At 45.1% G+C, this 25,384-nt stretch overlaps 1 protein-coding gene across 1 annotated transcript; it reads right to left on the bottom strand.

Annotated features, from left to right (window-relative positions):
• Positions 1 to 9,672: 9,672 nt before the first annotated feature.
• On the bottom strand, positions 9,673 to 22,612 carry LOC136632504 (nicotinamide N-methyltransferase-like). Its single transcript, XM_066607433.1, has 3 exons — positions 22,408 to 22,612; positions 22,034 to 22,241; positions 9,673 to 11,029 (listed from the first exon to the last, which is right to left on the bottom strand). The coding sequence occupies exons 1-3, from the start codon at positions 22,556 to 22,558 to the stop codon at positions 10,585 to 10,587; spliced, it is 804 nt and encodes a 267-aa protein (XP_066463530.1). The 5' UTR covers positions 22,559 to 22,612; the 3' UTR covers positions 9,673 to 10,584.
• Between the last annotated feature and the right edge of the window lie 2,772 nt (positions 22,613 to 25,384).

Genomic DNA, 25,384 nt, shown 5'->3' with positions numbered 1-25,384 from the left:
CTGCCCTGTGCCAGTCTCTGCACTGGCTGCCCGTCAAATACAGAATACAATTTAAACTCACTACCCTCATCAACAAAGCGCTCCACAGCACCGCCCGGCCCCACATTGCTTCTCTCATCTCAATTCACCACCCATCCCGCACCCTCCGCTCTGGTAGCGAAATCAGACTAAGTGCCCCTCTAATTCGAACCTCTCATTCCCGCCTCTAAGACTTCTCCAGAGCAGCACCTGTCCTCTGGAATGCGCTACCAAAAAATATCTGGGCAATTACTAACACACTAAACTTCAGGTGTGCTCTAAAAATGCACCTCTTCAGGGAGGCATAACATATCCCCTAAAACAAACATCTTTGAATTCCACCTGATAACATGCTCCCTGCCCTACCAACTGAAGCTCCTGGTAGCCATAATCCACTGACATCTGCAGTCATACCAATTTCGCCACTCTACGGCCTGACCATTGTCTGTGTGTATAGCATCCCTCACCACTTGCCATACTGTACACATCTCCAGTCCATTTACCTTCTGTACCACCCCACTATTTGTAGCGTGCAAGCTCGTTGGAGCAGGACCCTTATGCGTGCTGTTTCCATCAATTGATTACTACATGTAACCGTGGTTTTGTTTTATTTCGCTGTATTGTAAGCGCTGTGGAATATGTTAGCAATATATAAATAAAGATTATTATTATTTCAGGTACCACTGCATGTCAGCTTGTCCTTTACTCTATTGGGGGTTTCTCTGAAGCTCTCCTCCTCCAGTTCTTTCCATTATTTGCAGATAGTCGCTGGACATGCCCCGAATCGTGCCGCTCTGACAGAGCTCTCAGCTCAAGCTTCCATCCAGCTCAGCGGTCAGGCTCTGGCCCCCAAATTTAATTTGTGTGGATGCATTTTACCCCTTTGTACATCCACTCTGTGCCCCTGTATGTGTGGCTTGTGTGGCTTGCTCCTGTACCCTGCTTGTTTAAAGCCTACTGCCCTCTAACACCTGCATGCTATTGCAATCTATTGTAGGTCTTTCTTTGCTACCTAATGTTCTTTGTACACACTGTTGTATTGAGCTTGATTTTTCTCAATAGTAATTTAGTTTTTTGGTTGTTATGGCCTAAATCTTCAATCCTATAGTAAAAAAGGTGAGGGCAACAGGGCGCTCAATAAGGGAACACGCCCTCCAGCTAGCCTATGTGCTATAAATTCGCTTACCTCCTGGAGCCCCTGAAGCCTGTGCTGGAGCTAAATGCTATTTTTTTTGCCAGCGCTAAAGTGTGTATCTTACAGTCTCTAGTAGTGTTTTTATCCACTCTAGCCTGGTATTTGGAGGCGCTTTTTAAAAATGCCTAGTATTGCTTGGTTACACCTTTTGGTCTGGCGTCTGGCGCACATAGGCAGTCAGTGTGTGAAGCCCCTGACTCTAATCGGCACCATAATTATCCTTTCGGGGGGGTTTCCAACTGGCCTCGCCAAATGTTGAGATTTGTCTGATTCTCTTCATTTTCGTCCTACACCTGTTATGTTAGTGGCAAGTTTCTGTATGGTCTACCAACATTTCCCAACCCTGTACAGGATGAAGTGCTCTACTGTTTGGACTATTTGGTATGCCCTTCCTCGCCAACCCAAACAAGTATGGCCTTCTTACAAGGTTTGGGTGTTTGAAGGCTCAGTCAACATGGCAAAAAAGGCCTAAATAGACCTGGCTCCAGGAAGGTCTGTATTTGCCCAAAAAACTAGATGGCCTTTCACAATTGTGCATTCAAACTGGACAGAGAAACTTGCTATCACTTGGTGAGCCATGTGTGCATTTCACTGTGAAGTTTTGCTGCCACTGAGAATGTGTTTAAATATTTTTTTCGCCCTTCCTGCCATTAGGAGATCAAGCAATCTGGAGGGAGACATAGAGGAGGAGCACAGGGAGGTGGCATCGACGACATCTAGGGGCTCACATGAAAATGCCCGTGAGCAGCAGCAGGGCCCTGTGTTGGACAGACCACCTCAGTGGGGTACCTCGAATCATGGGACCATGACTCCCTCTCAGGATCCCCCAGCAGGTGGGTCCAATCTGCCTCTGGCCGGAGTTTGGGTACAGCTGGGAGTGTTGAAGTACCTGAAAGCCTAGACGTCTGAGGATTGGGATGACCTTTTCTGCCGGGGGTTCGCAACTCACTATCGCCAGGACCCCAGGAGGCTGCAGGGGACAGTAAGGTTGGCCATTGAGGCAGTAGTGGAGGCTGCCCTGCAGCCGAAACCAGCGAACAGAGTTTTCTGGTTCCTGGACTTGTTGCAGCTCAATGGTAGGGGAAGACACTGCTAGAGGTGGGACTATGAGCACTGGGCCCACAATCCAATGGGCACTGTGGCAGAGTTTTCATCTGACCTGTATACCAAACAACATGCTCTGGGGCAAAAGTTGTCAATGACCCTTTGTTCTTTATCTCCCAACAGATGGGTCACGTTGTGACAGCGCAGAATCAGGAAAGGCCGCCCCGTCCTCCTCAGAGGTTACCCGAGCTGGTGGTAGGGGTGGCAGCACCACATTTGGTCCCGTTCTACCCTGTCACATATAAATGACATGCATATGTGTGAGAATAGTTCCAGCCAAAATGTTTATGTGGAAACACTATACCAAGCTGTAAAGACTTCTTTAGTGTTAAGCTCATTACAAGTTGTGCACATACAGCAATTGACAGAACAAAGGGATTAAGTTTGTAGCAAAGTGACCCAAAAATAAAATATCAGAAGAGAACACATGATGGTGCATTTAGAGGGTGTGGCACCCTGGCCACTCCACTGCCTCTTCCCAGTGTCCTAGGAAAAGCTATGTTTTGGAATTGCGTTACCCCAACCTGTCTATGCTATGTCATCTGACATCTCATCCTGTGTATGTGTCCAATTTTTCATATTTTTAAAACTATAGTCAACAAACACGGATTCTCTCATTTACACAACGTGCTATGTCCTCAACGACGTATCTGACTACGTATAGTCCTATGGTGCACTTGGGTTAATACACAGTTACAGCCTTGACATTACTGTAGTGTACCAAACTGCAGAGGAGGTCCAGATGACAGCTAGCAGCTAATGTAGATTTTGGCTCCCCTGTTGAATCTTGCATCTGTACTTGAGGGTTCTTGCAATGCGAGCGAACTTTGCTTAAGGATTTTTTAAGCAACTTCCAGGGCTCTAACTATGGTCAACCTCCATGTAAGAACTTGTAAATTTAGGCTGCAGCATGATGAAGGATCTCTGCATACGGACACGTGCTCTTCTGGGTGAGCTTCCAGAAAATTAATGTTAATGTTAAGCTTCACATTGTGAAAGTATACCAGCCGCCTGGGCTGTAAAAAGTGAGCCACTAGCAGCTAAGCATCCCTTATCAGGTTTGCTTTGCCAAGGCAACACTACTTACCGGTCCTTGAAGCACCAAGATGCCCAATGTTAACACTAGAACCACCGTGGGGACAGATCTGTCCCCTTTCAAATTTGTTCTTGCCATTTGTTTATTTTTTTAAGCAGCTTGCTAGTTTTTTGTGACTTTTCATCATTTAGAGTCTACATCAATTTCCCTAAAAATTTTGGTCAGGGGGTCAACATCCCCCTAAAAAAAATTCGCTTTTTCCTAGTACTGCCATGGGGACACTTTTATCTTCTTGACAGTAATATTGCATTGTTTGGGATTTAATCTTGGTTTTAACTATATTTTCTTGTTAGATCTCATTGTTTTTTGATGTTATGATCATTTTTTGTCTCAAATACCACTAATTAGAAGAACAAGCAAGGGGCAAGGTAGGTAAACCACACAGCATTTTTTTTTCTATGAACCATAATAACTTTTGTCATTTGTATGGTTTCTCTAACTGAGTGATGGGTGTGTTGTGTATTACACTATGGCTTATTGACAGAGAGGATTGACATCAGCTTAGATTGTTGCTTCATTAAATGACTTGTCTGCGAATGAATCTGAGGGGGATCCGATTCACTCTTCTAGTGACGACGAAGAACTACAGTTGCTCATCTCAAGTTCTGACACGTGGGACAGCAAGGCCATCAAGTGGGACACCAGTGCCTGTTCGAGGATGCCACAGTCATGCAGAAGATGACACAACCTCCCTCAAACAGCAGCCTACTGTGACTAGACGTTATCACGGGCAGGTCCAGAGTCGTGGCGAGGTGTCAATTGTGGCTGGAAGCACACTTGCCAAACCATGATCGTGGAGGAGAAAAAGGGCTCCGTTGACCACCTTGGTGATGATGCAGATAATGATGGAGCAGCAGGCAAGCAACCTGTCTGTGATGCTGTCGTCCCATGTGGACACCTGTTTAAACTCCCTGTTGGTGAAATCATTATGGCACCAGATGGCACTTAGTGGACCGTTCAAGCCCTAGGTGAAGCTTCATCTGGCTGATGGGGTGTACAGAATGTTTTCAGAGATTGTCCTGGTCCCACCCCTCATGCAAACCATTACTTTGTCAACACATCTGTCAGTGCTTGGAGATTGATGATGTCTGAAAAGATACTGAAACAGATTGTGACATGTACTGAATTAGAAGCACGCTGTGTTTTAGAATTTAATGATTGGTCAATAACGATTGAGGAACTAGAAGTGTTTCTAGGAATAATGTACGTAAGGGAAGTCATTGGTGCAAAGGGCCTGGAATTGGATTTTTATGAGTGTAAGCATGTCGGCACTGGCAGTTAGCAGGCGGGTACACTTATCCGTGGTGAATCCCCCAGCTGCACTAAACACCCTCTCTGACAAGATGCTAGCAGCAGGGCAGGCCAGCACCTCCTGAAAGGGAGTACACCCAGTAATCCGTGTTGGCCAGAATGCGTCTAACACGAGGGTCACGGGAAAGGCAGCCTAACATGAAGTCAGCCATGTGTGCTAGGGTCCCAGTACGCAACATATCGCTGTCCTCACTAGGAAGATGACTTTCAGGATCCTCCTCCTCCTCTTCAGCCCATACATGCTGAACAAATGAGAGTCAAGCAGCATGGGTACCCTCTGGGGTGTGGCCAGCTGTCTCTTCCCCCTTGCCGAGTAGGTCAGACAAGTGGGGGTGGTTTTTCAGAAACCGCTGAACCACCAGATTGAAGATGTGGGCCAGGCATAGCACGTGTGTGAGGCTGCCGAGCTGCAGAGCCGCCACTAGGTTACGGCCGTTGTCACACACGACCATGCCCGATGGGAGGCTCAGCGGCGAAAGCCAGAGGTCGGTCTGTTGTGTCAGACCCTGCAACAGCTCGGGGGCCGTGTGCCTCTTGTCACCTAAGCTGATTAGTTTCAGCATGGCTTACTGACGCTTGCCCACAGCTGTGCTGCTGCGCCATGCGCTACCGACTGCTGGCGATGTGCTCACACTTCATAATTGAAAGGTGGAGGTGGTGGAGGAGGAGGAGGGGGAGTGTTTGGAGGAGGTGGCATAAAATGCCACAGATACCAGCACTGAGGTAGGACCCACTATTCTGGGTGTGGAGAGGATGTGAGCAGTGCCAGGCTCGGACTCGGTCCCAGCCTCCACCAAGTTCACCCAATGTGACGTCAGGGAGATATAGTGGCCCTGCCTGCCAGTAGTTGTCCACGTGTCCATGGTTAAGTGGACCTTCCCAGTAACCGCGTTGGTGAGGGCACAATTTATGTTGTGGTAGATGTGCTGGTGTAGGCGGGGACAGCACACCAGGAAAAATAGTGGCTACAGGGACCCATGTTTTTGAAAGCCTTCGTTTCCACAAGCCTGTGCGGCAGAGTCTCCAGGCTGATTAATTTGGCAATGTGCACGTTTAAAGCTTGTGCATGCGGGTGGGTGGCGGCGTATTTCCATTTTCGCTCTAACGCTTGTCTTAGTGACAGTGTAACGCTGTGCTGAGAGACATTGCTGGATGGAACGGAGGACGGTTGAGGTGAGGGTGCGGGTACAGGCCGGGAGGCGCTTGTGCCTGTGTCCTGGGAGGGGTATTGGATCTGTGTGCCAGGTTGGGGCACAGGGGAAGAGGCAGTGCTGTGACCTGGAGGCAGTGAATGGCCTTCATCCCACTTTGTGGGGTGCTTGGCCATCATATGCCTGCGCATGCTGGTGGTGGTGAGGCTGGTAGTGGTTGCTCCCCGGTTGATCTTGGTGTGACACAGGCTGCGTCCTCGCTCTCACTAAAAACATCAACAACTTTGAACACCTGGCCCTCTGCACGGAGGCTTGCTGCGAGGGGGTGCTTTGTGAAATAGTTAGGGAATTCTTTGCTCTGGCCCTGCCTCTACCCCTGGCCACTCCACTGCCTCTTCCAACCTGTCCTACTGTTGCACTTGCCTCCCCCTCTGAAGCCCTGTCCTTAGCAGGCTAAGCAAACCAGGAGGGGTCAGTCACCTCATCGTCCAGCAGCTCTTCCTCCGAATCCTCTGTGCGCTCCTCCCTCGGACTTACTGCCCTTACTACTACCTCACTGACAGACAACTGTATCTCATCATCCTCATCCACAAAAGGCTCTTGAGACAGTTGCCAGCCTCATCACCCGGACTTTGGGAACTTTCCAAAGGTTGGGCATCGGTCACGACAAACTCCTCAAGTGAGAGAGGAACCTTTTTTTCCCACTTATGTCAGGGACCTGAAAACAGTTCCTGGGAGTCTGCCTGCTCAGAATGTCATTTTCATGAAGTGAGGAGGCTGGGAGGAAGGCAAAACAGCCTAAGGATTCAGAATTGCAGTCCCTAGGCCGGGAGTAGTAGACTGCGTAGAAGACTGGGTGGTCGATATATTGCTAGACGCATTTTCTGCCATCCACCACAGGACCTGCCCGCCCTGCTCTGTTTGTAATAAAGGTCTGCCACGCGGACCAGCAAATTGTGATAGCAAGTTCGGGAGCCAAGAAACTTGCCTCTCTCCTAATCCCTCAGCAGCCAGCTGTGATTCACCACGCCCAGGAACTCGGCCTGTGCCCGAACCCTCACTTGGACGCACGTGTCTGCTCCACGTCCTCGACCCTTACCCTTACTCCTCATCATGTCGGATTAAGACTAGAGCAGGGCCCAAATAAATTACCCCACTGTACAGTGCTGACAACTGTGGCTAATTCACCACTAACAGAGACTTGTAGATAGCAGAGGCTCTATGCTGTGACTTGAAAAAATTAACCCGCTGTCTTGCGCTGATACCTAGGGGTAATTTACACCTGTCTAATGCACTGCAGACATAGAACGGTATAACTGAAATAGTTTGCGGTGGCCTAGGAAATATTAGAGTACTGTTTAGCGGTGAGACCTCAGTCTAATGCACTGCAGACCTTGAACGATATAACTGAAATAGTTTGCAGTGGCCCAGAAAATATTAGAGTACTGTTTAGCAGTGAGAGCTCTGTCTAATGCACTGCAGACATAGAACAGTATAACTGAAAGGCTTTGCAGTGGCCCAGGAAATATTAGTGTACTGTTTAGCGGTGAGACCCCTGTGCAATGCACTGCAGACATAGAACGATACAACTGAAATAGTTTGCAGTGGCCCAGGAAATATTAGAGTACTCTTTAGCGGTGAGGCCACTCTCTAATGCACTGCAGACATAGAACAGTATAACTGAAATACTTTGCAGTGGCCTAGGAAATATTAGAGTAATGTTTAGCGGTGAGACCTCTGTCCAATGCACTGCAGACATAGAACGATATAACTGAAGTAGTTTGCAGTGGTCCAGGAAATATTAGAGTACTGTTTAGCAGTGACACCTCTGTCTAATTTACTACAAACATGGAACGGTATAACTAAATGGCTTTGCAGTGGCCCAGGAAATATTATAGTACTGTTTAGCGGTGAGACCTCTTTCTAATGCACTGCAGACATAGAACGGTATAACTGGAATAGTTTGCTGTGGCCCAGGAAATATTAGAGTACTGTTTAGCGGTGAGATCTCTGTCTAATGCACTGCAGACATAGAACATTATAACTGAAATAGTTTGCAGTGGCTCAGTAAATATTACAGTACTGTTTAGCAGTGAGACCTCTGTCTAATGCACTGCAGACATAGAACGATATAACTGAATTAGTTTGCAGTGGCCCAGGAAATATTATAGTACTGTTTAGTGGTGAGACCTCTGTCTAATGCACTGCAGACACGGAATAATATAACTGAAATAGTTTGCAGTGGCCCAGGAAATATTAGAGCACTCTTTAGCGGTGAGACCTCTGTCTAATGCACTGCAGACATAGAATGAGGTAACTGAAATACTTCTCAGTAGCCTAAGAATTTTAGAGTGCAGTTTCACGGTGAGAGCTCGTTGTACGGCACTGCAGGCTGGGAACAGGCCTAGATGCGTAATACAAAAGTTGGTGCACTACTGCTCCCAGCCAGCCACAACTATAATGCACATGGTGAGATGTAGCCCTAAGAACGACCGTTTGGGTTCTTGCACAGAGGATCAGGAGTCCTGTAAAACTTTCCCTATATAGGCTGCTCTGTCCCTAAACTCTGCATAATAAACTGCAGACTGAGAACGCTATAGCTGAAATGGCCTGCACAGCCCGAGATGCTTAGAAAAAAAATTGCTGCACTATTGCTCCAAACCAGCCATAAGTATATTGCACACGATGAGGAGTAGCCCTAAGAAGGACCGTTGGGGTTCTTGAAGACAGGATCCTACGCTTACACTATCCCTGTATAAGCAGCAACACTTTCCCTAACCTCTGCCAGCATGCGTCTGAAGCGAGCCACGGGTGGGACCAGTTTAAGTACTCAGCGGTCACCTGATCTTGCCAGTCCCTCACTGCTGTGCAGGGGGAGAGGGCTGGCATGTCACAGCAGGAAGTGGTAATGCCTTCCCCGCGTGTTTATTGGCTAGAAAATAGCACTAAACATGCAGGGAAGGAAATGCAATTGACTCGAGTACCACGTGGTCCTTGCTCATCTCTAATTTTCACATATGCTCTTTTTTCCCCCACACTGTGGCGAGACGTTCCCCATGAGAAAGACTGGCCTGGTACTTTGTGGAGATTTGGCAATGTCAGCTGCAGATTGAATCAATGCAGTCTGGCCTTGACGATCTCCGTGTGCGCCTGGCCAACTTTATCCAGTGGGGAGAAAACTACTTCTCCACTATGGATCAGAAGTCGCTTTACCCAGCCCCCAACTCTGCACAGTCCACACCATTGCCCATCGATCTTTTGACCCATTGCTGACCCAATTTGAAAGGCCCTATTGCATTTCTTAACTGGTTTGGGAGTGCGAGAAGTCAAATTGATTTTCACACATGCTCTTTTTTTTTCCCCACAGTATGGCGAGACGTTCCCCCTGGAGAAAGGCTGGCCTGGTACTTTGCGGAGATTTGATAATGACAGCTACAGATTGAATCAATGCAGTCTGGCCTTTAAGATCTCTGTGTGCGCCTGGCCAGCCTTAAACAGTGGGGAGAAAACTACTTCCCCACTATGGATCAGAGGTCGCTCCACCCAGCCCCCAAGTCTGCACAGTCCATACCATCGCTCATCGATCTTTTGACCCATTGCTGAATTATGGCTGTTGGGATGGAGAGTGGGCCATGGTTTGCCATCATCTCAGGCTGGTCCACCATCTGGACAAAGAAGACGTGTTTCCTGTCGTCCCATATTTGCAACAGTTGTGTATGTCTATTTCCCTATTTTGCACTTTGCAATATTTTAAAAGATGTTTACGTTTATATTTTTCTATAAAAAACAAACAAAAAAAAGGTTGCACTTGGTTTATTTTGCAATACACAGAACATTAGACACCACACAATAAAACTAGGCACAAGGGAAGGCAATAAGCTTTCAAAGGAACATGTTTAGGCAATTAAACCCAGGCTGTGGTCTTGCTTTAGGATAAACAAATTTAAATGTCAAAACATAACATATTAATGGGCCAATCAGCTTAGCACACTAGCTCCCGCCCTGTCCTGCCTCCTCCCCTTGCCAAGAGACAGTGAGGAGGAGGGAAGGGGGAGACAGTTTGGTAGAGCTAAACTTTTACATCACCGGCGTGTGAATAAGCCCTAACACTAACAGGTACACTATTGGGCTGTGCCTCTTACTAGGCCTAATAGACAAATGCTTATAGCAGACCTGTTGGTGTCTAATATCTAAGGCTTCACGGTAATGGCCATTTTTCAAACGGGTGTTACACATGTGTTGCACCGCCATGGGATACGCGGTGAATGGAGTCAATGAAAGTCAATGAATTTTAGTTGATTCAAGCACATGTACGTATGGACACTGCAAGTCAATATGTGTGAAAAAAACATGCTCTATTTTACTGCATATTCCGTGTGTATAGCCCTACTGATCAATATGGATGCATGTGAATACGTAATGTAAATGCAGTGCTTAGAAAACCGTTTACATAAGTACTATATGTTATTAGGATATATGCAATGAAGTGATAAAAAAAGCAGGGAGAAGTTGTTTAATTTGTTTTGCATGCGTATTAAAACGCTGTGCATACGCAGTACATCAGCAGGCATAAGAGCGCAAAACAATGCATATGCTAATCTCATACAATCCCCCATCTATTCTATATATCTTATAGCATTTGATTGCATTGAAATATATTTTATTGCAATAAATCAGATGTATGATTCATGTCTATGAATGGCAGTAGCTTAGGGGAGTTTAGACACCAAACACTCCTTGATAGCAGTGACAAAAATAACCTGTTTGTAATCAGTGAGATCACTTTGTATTTTACTGTCTAACACCTCACAGGAATGAATCTTAAATCCCTCATTGGCGAAGTTTTGTCTTAAAAAACATTCATCGTAGGTAAAGATGTGATATCTGTCTTCACCAACTTTATAATATGAAGCATTTAAATACCCAACAAGAATAAGCAGTCCTCTGGGTTTAAGGTACTCTGTTATGCATCGGAAATATTTGATGTATTCATTTTGGTCTTGACTGACCGACTCCAGTAACCCTGATGTGATTATGCAGTCAGCTTGTTCCAGAACCTCCGGGTCGGTGATGTTAGCTTTCTGGAGGTCAAATTTCAGAACCCGCTTAATGCATGTCTTCAAATGTTCTTCCTTATTAAGATTTTCCTGATCACTGAAAAGAGAAGATATTTTAAGAAACTAAATAAAATTATTAAATATTAAAATTTCCTTACTTTTATTCCTGTGGACAGAGCTGTAAGATAACTATGCACTTCAGACAGCTGTTGCATAAAATAGAGCACCAATACAACCTAATGTCCATAGAGTATAATAGACTCAACATATGACATATGGTAGTGAGGATGATTTAAAAAAGAGAAAGGATCAGCAGGATGTAAATGCCTCAGTCTTCAGGGCAGTGTGCAGATTTCTGTCAGATTAAAGACACATAAAAATGTGCAGGTTACACTTAAAGTCCTAATAATAAAGCCCCTGTGGAAATGGCAGTCACAGTGCCCACACAACAGTGTCTGTCTTAGTGCCCCCATAAAACCACCAGCCACTGTATCTGCATAATAATACCAGTTTGTTGGCTCTTAGGCTGCCTGTCCACGGGCGTTTTTGAATTGTGTTCCCAGTGGTGATAATCTGGCCGTGGGCAACGCAATGCTCGCTTTCCATAGTGTTGCTATGGAAAGCGCAGCCCCCTGTCCACGAGCGGAGAGCCATAGGCTGACTGCGGAGATCCGTCTGCACGCTTCTGCTCCCGGGCAGTGGCTCCTGCGGCAAAGATACACTGCAGGATACCGCAACGCCCGTGGATAGGCAGCCTTAGATCAAGCTATAGGCTGTCATCTAAAGTGCACCCAGAACAACTACAGCCACAAGGCCACCAAACTTTGCAAGCCACAGAGCACATACAGTAGTGCTTTAAAGTTTGTGAACCCTTCATATTTCTCTACAATTTTGCATAAATTTAACCTAAAATTACATCATTCACGCAAGTCTTAAAAGTAGAAAGAGAGAACTAAATCAAACAAATGAGTACAAGATATTAGGTTTGGTCATTTATTGAGAAAAAATGATCCAATATCATGTTGTGATTGGCAAAAGTACGCAAACTTTTGCTTTTAGTATCTGGTGTGACCCCCCCTGTGCAGCAATAAATGTATTTAAACATTTCTGCTAAATTTTGATTAGTTTTGCACATTAGCTGGAAGGAATTTTAGTCCATTCATCTGTACAATCAGCTTCATCACTTATTTGTGTTCTTCTTTATCCATTCTTTTGAGCAGTGACTTATGTGGAAAGGGATTGGGGGGTCATAGAAACTCCTATAAAAAAAACTAATGATGATTATATAGCCATTGCAGCACAAATATAATGAAAGAGATTACAGGTAATTCTCCTGACTGTATACTTTTAGGTTTGTAGCTTATTGATATGAATATGCAGAATAGTGAAAATCACATTATCCTCCCTGAAGGCAAAGATGATACTGGATCTAGCTGGTATGGTCATATGATTCAGTACTGATGCATCATGGGAAGGTTAGCATAACATAGAGGAGATGAAGCCTGATAAGCATAATCAAACAGGATGCTACACTGCATGGAGCTGGTTGAATATAGAGTGGCCCCAAAAGTCTTCAGGCTCTTTTACCTTTTTTGTATTTTGCTATGTAGTAGCCTTGTGCAAATTAATTAAGAATTCACGTTTTTCCCCATCATTCAGGACTCAATAGCCCATAATGACAAAGTGAAAACATAGTGTTATAAATATTTGTATATTTAAAAAAAATTGAAAAGCTAACATTTTGCATTGACATAAGTATTCTGACTCTATTTAAGTCTTGGTGCCTCCCATTTCCTTTGATCATCTCTGAGATGTTTCTACACTTTTTTGGTGATGTTCATATGTGATAAATTCAGTTGACTGGGCATAATTTTAAAAGACACACCCCTGTCAATATAAGGTCTTACAGCTGACAATTTATATCAGAGCCAAAACCAAGCCATGAAAACAAAGAACTGGCTGTAAAGCTCAGAAACAGGATTGTGTGGAGCCAAAGATCCGCAGAAGGCTACAAAACAACAAGGAGTCTTTTTTAGTTTCAACCCACCAAACAAAATAATCGGGAAGGGAGGGGGACAAGGGGGAAGGACCTTGGTAAGATAGGGGACTGGTAACTAAGAACCCCATGGTCACTCTGCCTCAGCTCCAAAGATCTTGTATGTAGATCCGAGAAACTTCCAGAAGGTCAGCCATCACTGCAGCACTCCACCAATCTAGGCTTATTGCAGAGTGACCAGAAAGAAGCCTCTACTTAGTAAGAGACACGTGAAAGCCCACCTGGGGTTTGCCAAAAAGTATCTAAAGGACTCTCAGGCTGTGAGAAACAAGATTCTCTGGTTTGTTGAAACCAAGATTGAACTGTTTGGCATTAATTCTAAGCATTATGTCAAGAGGAAATTAGGCACTGCTCATCTTCTGCCCAATACAATTGTGGTGGCGACATGGTGGTGGCAGTATTATGCTGTGTGGATGTTTTTCAGTGGCTCTGATAGGGAGACTGGTCGGGGCTTATGGATAGCTGACTGGAGCAAAGTATATAGATATTCTTAATGAAAAGCTGCTCCACAACATGAAAGACTTCAGAATGTGTAGAAAGTTCACCTTCCAATATTACAGTAATATTAAACACACAATCAAAACATGGTAGAGGCTTATGGACATCTTTATGAAAGAAGGGCTGGAGCAGAGGCCTACAGGGCTGATGGAGGAGGCCACCCATGACAGGGTTAACGGGAGGAAAGGGTTTACAAGGAGGAGGAGGCAGGGGGTACAAAGGAAAGTACGGGAGGGGGAAAAGAAGAGGAGGAGCCACAGACAGAGTAGAATGGCAGTTGGAGAAGACAAAAGAACAGCAGGACATCAGGAAAGTAAATAAGAGGAGTGAATAGAGAAGAGCTTGAAGAGAAGAAGTAACATACTTACCAGTACATGGAAGCAGTGATGGAAAAGTTCCGGGAAGCAGCAGCAGAGCAGGACCTGAACTGATGTAGGAAGCCCTGGGGATGGCTGCAGCGGGGTCTGGAGCTAAGGCGGTGAGAAAGAGGATTCCCCCTAAAGCACAACTGCAACAATAATTGGAAAAAGCTCCAACAAGACAAAATGCGTATTCCTTCGAGGAAGAATGCCGTCACATTATAATTAGATGGCATCCTTCCACCCAGTTATAAGCTTGTTGCGCCATTTGATGCTGGAAGCGTTGTTTCTAAATATGCGGATTGTGGCAATTCGGGTATCGGTGCATATTTTCAAGGCCAAATTGCATGTAGGCTGGTGGCCAGAGGAGTGGGTAAAGACAGGCTTGGTAAGCAATTGGGTGTTGTTGGAGCTTTTTCCAATTATTGTTGCAGTTGCACTTTGGGGGAGTCCTTTTTGGGAATAAAAAAAATGCAGTCTTACTGCAATGATTTGGTGCTGAAAGTGTTGTCTCTAAATATGTGGATCATGGCAGGTCGTGTTCCAGGTTGGATAAATATCTGCAATTGATCCAATGATGTGCAATTTTGCAAGTTTTGTTTGTTGTTTTTAAATAAAGAGGTGTAACAAAATGGATTCTTTTTGCAGATTTCGAAAAACCCCTCAGGGAAACTAAGAACCACTACGGAAGACATAACTAAGGAGTTTGAGAAATTCTATAAAATTCCTATGTAATTTATTGACTAATAGCTGCCACGACCCTCTAGTCAATACCTAGGAACTCTACCAGATCTTCTTAGACATTCTCAGACTTCTGACATTATCAGAGGAAAATATTTCCAAATTAACATGCCCAATCTCCCTAGAGGAAGTGGACAATTCCCAATGGAAAGAGCCAGGGAACAGATGGTTAATCCATATTGTATTGCAAAAAAATTGCAGAGATTCTTCTTCAATTTTTTACCAAATTATGCAACTCCCTTCTCAGGGAAGCTACACTCCCAAAACAATCACTTGAAGCTTTCATAACCCTAATTTATTAGAAGGGGAAAAATCCTGACTCCTGTAGCAATTATCACCCGATATCTTTGTTAAATGTGGACCTCAAATTATGGGCAAAAATAATTGCCCAACATTTCTCCCTATTCCTTACTAAGATTGTTCACTTGGATCAAGTGGGTTTCATACAAGGAACAGAAGGGAAATACAACACCTCCAGATTGATCCATGCTATACATTACACCAAAACAAACAAAAATCCCCGATGCTTCTAGGCACAGATGCCGAGAAGGCCTTTGATAGGGTCAGCTGGGACTATATGAGATGCTCACTGGTGAAGTTTGGCTTCCCTGAACAAATTATTAGAGCTATTTTCACCCTCTACTCAGAACCCTCAGCCAGGATAATCATAAATGGTTCAAAGTCAAAACCCTTCAACATTAAAAACAGGACAAGGCATGGGTCACTATCCTCAACGTTCTTTACACTGGTGATGGAAACATTACTACAGGAGATTAGAGAAAGCAAAGACATAATGGGTCTAAAGGTGGGTAATACCACTCACACTATGGCAGATTTTGCAGATGACCTCCTCATATTCATTTCCAAACCTAAGAAGGCCTTCCTGGCAACCATGGACATTTTTGACCTCTTTGGTAAATGATCTAATTTTAAAATTAACTTTCAAAAATTAGAGGACTAAATGTATCAACCCAGTTATCAGGTATTGCAAAACTGCAGAAATGCTATGCCTTTAGATGGCACCCCCTCAAGCATCAAATAACTAGGAACAATATTAACTTCCAACCCAGCCCTATATGAAGCAAACTACACCCCACTCCTCAAAAAACTTAGAACCAAGCTTCATTAACTGAACCTCCCATTTATTTCATGGATGGGTAGGAAAAATCTATTGGCTACCTATATTCTGCCCTATATTACTTATATCTTACAAACAGTACCAATTGAAGTGCCTAGTCTTTTCTTCTCCCAGGTGCATCAACTGTTCAGGAAGTTTGTCTGGGACACAAATAACAGAATGCCAAGCATGGTTTATATAACACAAAAAAAACAGCAAGGAGGGATGGGCATACTTAATATATTCTTATACTATAAAGCAATTCACATTGCAAGATGGATCTTTTTAGTAGAAATTGGATTTATCAACTTTAAATCTAGAAAAAGCTCTACTCTGGTCAAACAAACAAATTCTGCTTTGGACGAATTAACGCTTCCTGAGTAACTTGATGACATTGAGCCCAATCACAAAAGGCACAAATAAAGTGCTGAGGATTCTATGCCAAGATTTATCAAGACACTTCTCTTTGACACCAATGACTCCTGCATCCTCGATCCCCTCTATCCTCGCCAACAGACTTGGATATGGTAAGCCCGTGGGCAAAACTCAAAGTTCTTACCATCCATAACATTATAAAAGACACGGGAGCTTTTGATCAAAAATATTTTGACTCACCGATAGGGAAGAGACTAAAAAAAATTTTGACAAACTCCCATGGATTCTCAAAATGTGTTCACATCCAGGAAAACTCATTCAAATTAGTAACCCGATGGTATAACTCCAGTTTCGATCTCCAAACTCGACGCCACACAGTCTGACAGGTGCTGGAGATGCAACTCAGATAGAGGGAATCTAATACATATATGGTGGCACTGTCCACAAATCAAACCTTTCTGGCAAAACATCACATTCGAGATAAACAAAATCTGTAATTCTTCTTACACATTCACCCCTGAGGAAGTCCTACTCTGGAAACCCTCGAAACAGCTCACAAACTCGAAAAATTGCGGAAAGAAAATATAAACAGACATGCTGCATATTCTGGAACTGCGGCTGCGACCGCCGCAGCCGCGGTTCCAGCCTGACTTACCGCAGCGGATTGGCCGTCCCGTGTGGACGAGATTTCTGAGAAATATCGTCCACATGGCTGGCTAATCCCAAGATTAGCGGCTGTGGGCAGATTTGCCACGACGAAATTCCACGTGGCAAAACCGCGGCAAATCCGCCCTGTGTGAACCCAGCCTAACACTTCCTGTAAACTCTGTTTTACAAGCCAAAGTTTATTAACCAATCAATAACCATAACAGATCATGTAAACTCTGTCTTACAGACACGAGTTTACCACCACCAAACTCTCCCCAAGTTTACCTGCCCACCCGCCTAATGCGGGCGACAATCCCCCATTAACGACACCACGACAAACCTAAGGGAGGGAGGGCGGGATGCTGCTTCCTTTCCAGATGATGATGACCCACATCTCTGCATCTCCATATCTGACTGCTGCTCCTCTCAGCTTGTTCCTCTGTGCCAATCAAGCCTTACATAGGATCTTACGCTTTATTAAAACCTTACCAAACTCCTATAAATAACCGACACAGACACCAATCTTGGATAAAGAAGGCCGCGGTGTTTATTAACGAGGTTACAAACATTGGGGGAGAAATGTAACCAATAATAACCATAACACTTCCTGTAAACTCTGTTTTACAGGCCCAAGTTTATTAACCAATCAATAACCCTAACAGTTCATGTAAACTCTGTCTTACAGACACAAGTTTACCACCACCAAACTCTCCCCAAGTTTACCTGCCCACCCGCCTAATGCGGGCGACAATCCCCCACCAGGCCATGGCACCTACTGCTGACATGGCCCCTCCAACAAACCGCAGCCTCCTCAATCATCTACACAAATCCATATTAAAATTATCCAATGCTATCTCTGACAAATATACTATATCAAGTATACTAGATCATCCCTATGGAAGCCTGGAACCAAACCTTCCAAATCAGCATGTCTAAAAAGAAAAAATCCACTCCTGGCATGAGCTCTACCACCGGATTAACCCTTCTCCAAATTCTCTCGCTATATATAGACCTCGGCAATGACCATAAAAATCGAGGAACAATATCTGAAAAAACTATTACTGCATCTGGAACCTTGTTTCAATGCTCCACATCTCCCTTTTAATGTCCCAGGACATATTAATGAGTTCTCTTCTATGTCATTAACCCCTAAGTATAAAATTAAACCATCCGGACTCTCCAAGCCCACGTGACTCTTTATAGATCAGTTCAGCCATTAATCCACTCCACCTCATACATCTATTACCGCACCAAAAAATTTCAAACTGTGATCTGTACAATCCCAAATTTTCAGAATAACAGCGATCTGCTGCCCTTCTCCAAGCCCAGTACACAAAGGAGTGTCCAACAATCCACACAATACTTTTCTTAATTCCTAAAATGAAAATAGAATTAGTACACCATATTATTCAGGCGCATGTACAACTTAAAACGACATGAACCCCATCTGTCTACTTTTTCTTCAATAAAACCACACCTGTAAACAATTTAAGCACCATTATACATTAAAAGAAAGATAATGACTGTCCATCATCCCTGTCTCCCCGAAAACAAGACAGGGTCTTCTACTAATTGCTCCATAAGATCTTACTATTGCCATGCATAGCTGCCTGGACACTATTTACATTGACTTTTTTTTTATTACTGCGTTGATCAGGCCAGAGGCGTAACTATAGAGGATGCAGGGGATGCGGTTGCACCCGGGCCCAGGAGCCTTAGGGGGCCCATAAGGCCTATCTTCTCCATATAGGGAGCCCAGTGCTATGAGTAAAGCATTATAGTTAGGGGCCCTGTTACAAGTTTTGCATCGGGGCCCGGGAGCTTCAAGTTACGCCTCTGGATCAGGGGCATACATTACTGCCTTACAGCCCCTGATCAATCACTCTACCTGAAAAACAGAATTAATAGGTACCAGATTATGCCATCTTTGAAAAAAAGCAATACCCGACACTACCTTCCAAACTGAACTATATGAGCGCTGCATCCTGAATGTTGGACTCTTTTAACCTGAATTGCTTCATCAGCAAACAAGACTATGAAATAGCAGCCGCATTAATCTCACACTGACCATCTCCAACATCAATAAGAGGTTATATATTAGACATAATCTGACTAGCACACGAACTAACTCCTGCCGACCAGCTCTTACTAACAATCACTCCATAACCATTATCCACTGATGTGTCAGCACCTAATGATAACTCCTCCGCTTCCACAAACTCCCATCACCAAGCTGACCGACCATTAAAGTCACAGATACCAACCATAGCACTAAATCCTGCTTTAGCTCCCTTGACATCTGCGCTTGTGATGTATGGGACTTCCAACCGCACATCACCACACATAACCTGCGGGAATACCTGCGACCAATAATAATTACCCGCGAAGCAAAGAAAAACTGACCTGCTAACTGCTGCAACTCCCTCCATGTAATCGGCCTTCATACATAATGTCTGACTAATTAAACCCATAAACTATACACCCCTGACATTGGCAATTAGAAAAACCATCACAATGCTATCAATTGAATACCTAAAAACTCCAACCGAGTACATGGCCATACCATTTATTCCGTTCGCCAGTGGCACCCCAAAATCCTCCATCCTGACCACATGCCTTCTAAAACTTGTGCATCCCTCCTTACCTTGATGCCCCATAAACAACAATCATCTAAGTAGTGTGTTACATCTACATCAGGAGATTCCTTCCTCCCACCTACTCTAAAAATGAGGATAGTTCTAAATAATAGTAGGATGCCTTAGATCTCATCGGTAACGCCAAACCGGAAACCCAAAGAATTAAACCCCAACCAATAAGAAGTTATCCGCATAATACATCACATGACCGAAGTGCCATAATAAATCCAATGCAGAGACAACTGCTTGTGGTAAGATAGCTGATAAATAACCAGGAGCAGATAGACTCCTTCTGTGGCATCACCCTTAAAGGGGGCAACCTCAAATTGAAAAAAAGGGGGGTATCAAAATGACCGGCAACTCTGCCCTCAGCTATGTGCTTAGCAATTTAACTACCTCAGGATCATAAACAACTGAAATTAACTTATTAACCCCTTCACAGCTGAATCCCTTTAACTCATGCACATGTAAGATGTACCGGGAGCCTTCTTTAATGAGCCGGTCCTACTTCCAATATGAGAGCCTCACTGGAGTCTTGCCCTATTGCAGGAAAATCTCTATTTTCTGAATGCAAGGAATTTGTACTGATTTCTGACTAAAAAAACCATAAATGGATGAGAGCGGCACAATATGAGCCCTCATGGCAGTACCCACAGCTCTTACCTCAGTACTCACACCGCTCCATTACCTCGATCCCATAAATGTAACAACACATCCAGGTAGTGAGGCGCCCCAAGGATGTCTAACTAGTTACACCGAGGAAACACCAACATCCTGGTAACCATTATTAACCATTTCTGTTCCTCCGGTCATCATTAGATTCTCCTTCTTTATATGAAAGTAACAGTTATAAAATAACAAGTAATTATAAGCCAAATCTAATTAACAGCAGCAGCCGCCCCAACCACAGACTGCCTGCAGCCGTTACCTCACAGCTGACAGTCTGCATACAGTGGTTACCTCACAGCTGACAGTCTGCATACAGTGGTCAGTTACCTCACAGCTGACAGATACCAAGCAGTGGTTACCTCAGAGCTGACAGTGGACAGTTACCTCAGAACAGTCTCCTGCAGTGCTCTGTTACCTCAGAGCTCAGCTACCTCAGAGCTCAGCTACCTCAGAGCTCAGCTATCTCAGAGCTCAGCTATCTCAGAGCTCAGCTACCTCAGTGCAGCGCTCAGTTACCTCAGCTCAGACACGATACCATTAATAAAACACTATTGTTTATCAGACATAAATTCTCCATCATCCCCTGACTCGCCCTTTTTCTATAGCCTAGTAAGGGTTAACACTAACACAATTAAACTGACAAATCTACCTTAGGGGGCGCTCACACGACGGTCCCGATGCCCAGCATCCTGTGAGCCAAAGCCAGGAGCAGAGAGAAAGCACAATGGAAAGATTTGCATGTCTTCCCTATAACAAACCCACTCCTGGCTCCGGCCCACCAAAAAAAACAAACATAAAAACCGCAGTGCAAAATCGCTCCCAACTGGTACATAAGCGAAATCCTTCTATACACAGGTGCCAGTAACCAGGGGTACCATCTGGTTACCGGGGGGCTCACCACTTGTAGAGCTTCACCTGCACTCTGCAAATGCAGCAGCACAGGACTTGGCAGAGGTGCCATCGCCATCTTGTAGAGCTTCACCCGTACCCTGCACGCACAGCAGTACAGGACTTGGTGTTGTCATCTGGTGGCACTATTCCTGCTGCTGTTGGCATCTGCTGGGCACTGTTCCCACTGCCAGGTTTCAGTCACCTCCAATCGGATGAGGGTAAAGGCAGCCTCTGCGTTCGCTTCGCTGGTGGTTCTCTACTGACAAGTCCTCCTCAGATACAAGTGTTCACACAATGTCCTCTGCCTGTTCAGCTCCTCCTGGCCGGCACTTCTGACAAGTCCTAAGCAGAAGCGCAGGGGATTCCAGACATCTGCACAGCTATTACTCACCGTCCGCTTCATACACACTGACAATCAGCCACTGCAGAAGGTCCTCCATCTTCACAGAGGATCTGAAGCTGTGACAGGAATTGTGAAGGGAGCTGACAGGAACAGGGAGCTGTCACCTGGATGCTGCTTGCTGCTTCCTTTCCGGATGATGATGGCCCTCATCTCTGCACCTCCATATCTCACTGCTGCTCCTCTCAGCTTGTTCCTCTCGGCCAATCACCAGTCACTGTCAGGCCACCAGATTCTGCCTGACAACCACAGGCATTTCCCACCATTTTTCTACAGCCAATCATTTGCTGCTGACAACCAGTCCATCACTGGGCAGAACTCACTCTCTGCCATCTCATCTGACCCAGTAATGACCTTTGTAACATATCTTGGTTAACCAGAAAACCTCTTCCATAGAGAGTGACATATCATCCATCCATCATGTACATAAAGCTCCCAGATCCCATGAGGCTTTCCCTCCTAACTGTCCCTCAAGCCTTACAGGGAAGTCGTATAACCAGTGGATGTGAGCCCTTACCCTTATGTCTTTTGGTTTTGTCATTGTTTATGTGCTAAATTCCCAAAAAGAGTTATGGATGAAACCTGGGGAAAAAAATTCTCTCTATTATTTTACAAACCTGCTGAAACAGGGACCAAAACAGGAGGTTTCCCTTTCAGAAGATTTTTATTATTTTTTGGCATTTTGGGCTGAATGATTTTATAGTATCTTACCTGCTGCAGGGAAGTCCTTTTACAAAATCATGTGCATGAGTCCAATCAAAAGCCCCAGTACGCATGGCCAGCCACTTGTTCAGCTCCATAATGCAAGTGTCATTCAGTTTTAGTATTGTAATTTGTGGGTAGCAATAACTGACTGTATACAGCTGATGAATAAGGGAGGCAATGCAAAAATCATAAGCAGTTTTTCCTTTGAAATTACCTGCAGAGAAAAGAAACAAAGACTCAAATCAGTATCAGTAGTCAATGAGTTGCTTTAAGATCATACAAGTCTCCACTGATGTGTTATAATCTGATGGCCATAATTAGAATTAATATCTATAGATAAAATGTTTCCTAAAATTCAATCTGGGATTGTAGATACAAACCTGCAGCCAATACATCATGTATCTTCTTCATAATGAAATTTAAAGTCTCTTCTCCAAATCCAGTGTCTCTGTCACATGAAAAATAAGTTTGTAGTAAGTGCCTGGTGTTTACTCCATGCTTATGGTAAAGTTTTGCCTTTGGCACATCCATTCTTTCTAAGACAGGATTCCTCTTCTAGCAGCTAGTAGTTTAAATGTGTCTTCATGAGCCTTTTATACAGTATCTATATTATTTACAAGGCTAAACAATCACAAATAGTGAAGCTGTAGGGTGGTTGCATTATGTGAAATAATATTTACAATTATCTTAACTAGAGATGAGCGAGCACCAAAATGCTCGGGTGCTCGTTGCTCGAGTCGAGCTTTCCGCGATGCTTGAGAGTTCGTTTCAAGTAGCGAACCCCATTGAAGTCAATGGGCGACTCAACCATTTTTGTATATGACGGATGCTCGCTAAGGTTTTCATTTGTGCAAATCTGCAAAACCTATAGAAGTGATGGAAATGACACTGAAACGGATAGGGCAGGCGAGGGGCAACATGCAGGGCTGCATCTCAGGTTCCCATTTCCCAATATTCAGCCCCAATAGCGCAAGAGTGGGCCCCCCCCCCAACAATTTTTACTTTGGACAAACCCTCATTAGCAAGGCACACCTTAGCTAAGCACCACATTATCTCCAACCAAGCACAATCACTGCCTGCGGGACACACCGCTGCCTCTTCTCCTGGGTTACATGCTGCCCAACCCCCCCCCCCCCCCCCCGCACGACCCAGCGTCCACAGCACACACAAAAGTATCCCTGCGAAACCTTCTGCTGCCCTCATGCTACATGCTGGCTTCATAGCTACACCACCCTCATGCCTATTTATAAGTGTGTCTGCCATGAGGAGGAACCGGAGGTACACACTGCAGAGGGTTGGCAGGGTCAGGCAGCAACCCTCTTTGAAAGGGGGGGGGGGGTGATAGCCCACAATGCTGTTGAGAATTGATAATAGATTGACGTTCCACCTTCATTCCAATCCCTTGCCACCTCCATCAGGAGCTGAAAACGTGGGCATAAAGGGGACTCGGCTGCCAGCCCAGCACTTCTACACATCTCCATAATGCAGCAATACTCGGTGTGGGAAGTATGTGAGCGGGCCCTGGGTCAGCCTCTGTCCCAGCAAACACCTTGTGTGGCCCAAGGTGCTGCGAGTGACATAGCAATGGGGACTCCATGTGTCCACACACTACGCATTCTGTTTGGGTGTCGGATACCTGATCGACAACGCAAGGGGTAAACCATCTGCACTCTGCACCCTACCCAAGTCTGTCAGTGTTTTGGGGACAGACAGGTAAAACACCTCAATGGAAAGTCTGTGTGCACCCACAGCATGGGTGGCTACCAGGAACACACAGACGGTACATAAAGAAATCCCATTGCAGTGCCCCGGATAGCTGAGGTAACCTGAGAGGAAATACATGTTGGCTGCGGCCCACACTCCATGCCCTAGACATTCGTGTTTTTTTTTAAAGTGCCAGGCAGGTACAACTTCGCTATGGCAAGCCTGTGTGCACCCACTGCATGGGTGACTAACAGGAACACACAGATGGAACATAAAGAAATCCCATTGCGGTGTCCCGGATAGCTGTGGTAACGTGAGAGAAAATACATGTTGGCCTCGGCCCACAATCCATGCCCTAGTCAGTCGGGTTTTTTTTTTTTGGCTAGATAGGTAGAACACCTCGATGGGAAGACTTAGTGCACCCATTGTATACACAGACCCCTGTAATATTCCTGTAGCAAAGGTATACGCTAAACCCAGTAACAGTAATGTTGCAGAAGTCTAGGAAGACTCCATTAACATTTCTGTAGTAACAGTATAGACAGACCCCAGTAACATTTCATTAGTAGAAGTATAGGCAGACCCCTGTAACATTTGTGTAGCACCAGTATATGCAGATCCCTGTAACATTTCAGTAGCAGCAGTACAGGCAGAGCCCAGTATTTGTAACATTTCAGTAGTAACAGTATAGACAGACCCCAGGAACATTTCTGTTGCAACAGTATAGACAGAGCCAAGTAACATTTCTGTTGTAACAGTATAGGCAGACCCCAGTAACATTTATGTAGCAGCAGTATAGGCAGACCCCTGTAACATTTTTGTTGCAGAAGCATAGGCAGACCCCTGTAACATTTTTGTTGCAGAAGCATAGGCAGACCCCTGTAACATGTCTGTAGTAGAAGTATAGGCAGACCCCTGTAACATGTCTGTAGTAGAAGTATAGGCAGACTCCAGTAACATTTCTGTAGCAGCAATATAAGCAGACCCCCTGTAACATTTACGTGGCAGAAGTATAGGGTAGAGGAGGTGGCATAGATCGCTGCAGATTCCAGAACCGAGGAAGGACCCGCAATTCTGGGTGTGGGTAGGACGTGTGCGGTCTCAGGCTCTGACTCGGTCTCAGCCTCCACCAAATTCACCCAATGTGCCGTCAGGGAGATATAGTGGCCCTGCGCGCCAGTACTTGTCCACGTGTCCGTTGTTAAATGGACCTTGCCAGTAACCATGTTGGTGAGGGCACGATTGATGTTGCAGGAGAAGTGCTGGTGTAGGGCTGGGACAGCACACCGGAAAAAATAGTGGCGACTGGGGACCGAGTTGCGTGGGACCGCCGCCATCATGTTTTTGAAAGCCTTCATTTTCACAAGCCTGTACGGCAGCATCTCCAGGCTGATTAATTTGGCAATGTGCACGTTTAATGCTTGAGCGTGCGGGTGCGTGGTGGCGTATTTGCACTTGCGCTAGCGACAGCTGGATGCTGCGCTGAGAGACAGCGGAGGTGAGGGTGTGGGTGCAGTCCGGGAGGGGCGTTGAATCTGAGTGGTAGGTTGGGGCACAGGGGGAGAGGCAGTGGTGCGACCCGGAGGAGGTGAAGGCCTTCGTCCCACCTTGTGGGGTGCTTGGCCATCGTATGCCTGCGCATGCTGGTGAGGC

The sequence above is a fragment of the Eleutherodactylus coqui genome, chromosome 6 (assembly GCF_035609145.1).
Source record: "Eleutherodactylus coqui strain aEleCoq1 chromosome 6, aEleCoq1.hap1, whole genome shotgun sequence".
NCBI lineage: Eukaryota > Metazoa > Chordata > Amphibia > Anura > Eleutherodactylidae > Eleutherodactylus > Eleutherodactylus coqui.
This window is presented reverse-complemented; position numbering and strand designations above follow the sequence as displayed.

Bases quoted from the DNA above. Each gene is read 5' to 3' on its own strand.
- LOC136632504 (XM_066607433.1), bottom strand. From the start codon at position 22,558: ATGGATGTGCCAAAGGCAAAACTTTACCATAAGCATGGAGTAAACACC. The intron at 22,242-22,407 runs GTTTGTATCTAC...TTTTCTCTGCAG, and splicing joins ACATGATGTATTGGCTGCAG to GTAATTTCAAAGGAAAAACT. The intron at 11,030-22,033 runs GTAAGATACTAT...TTCTCTTTTCAG, and splicing joins AAAGGACTTCCCTGCAGCAG to TGATCAGGAAAATCTTAATA.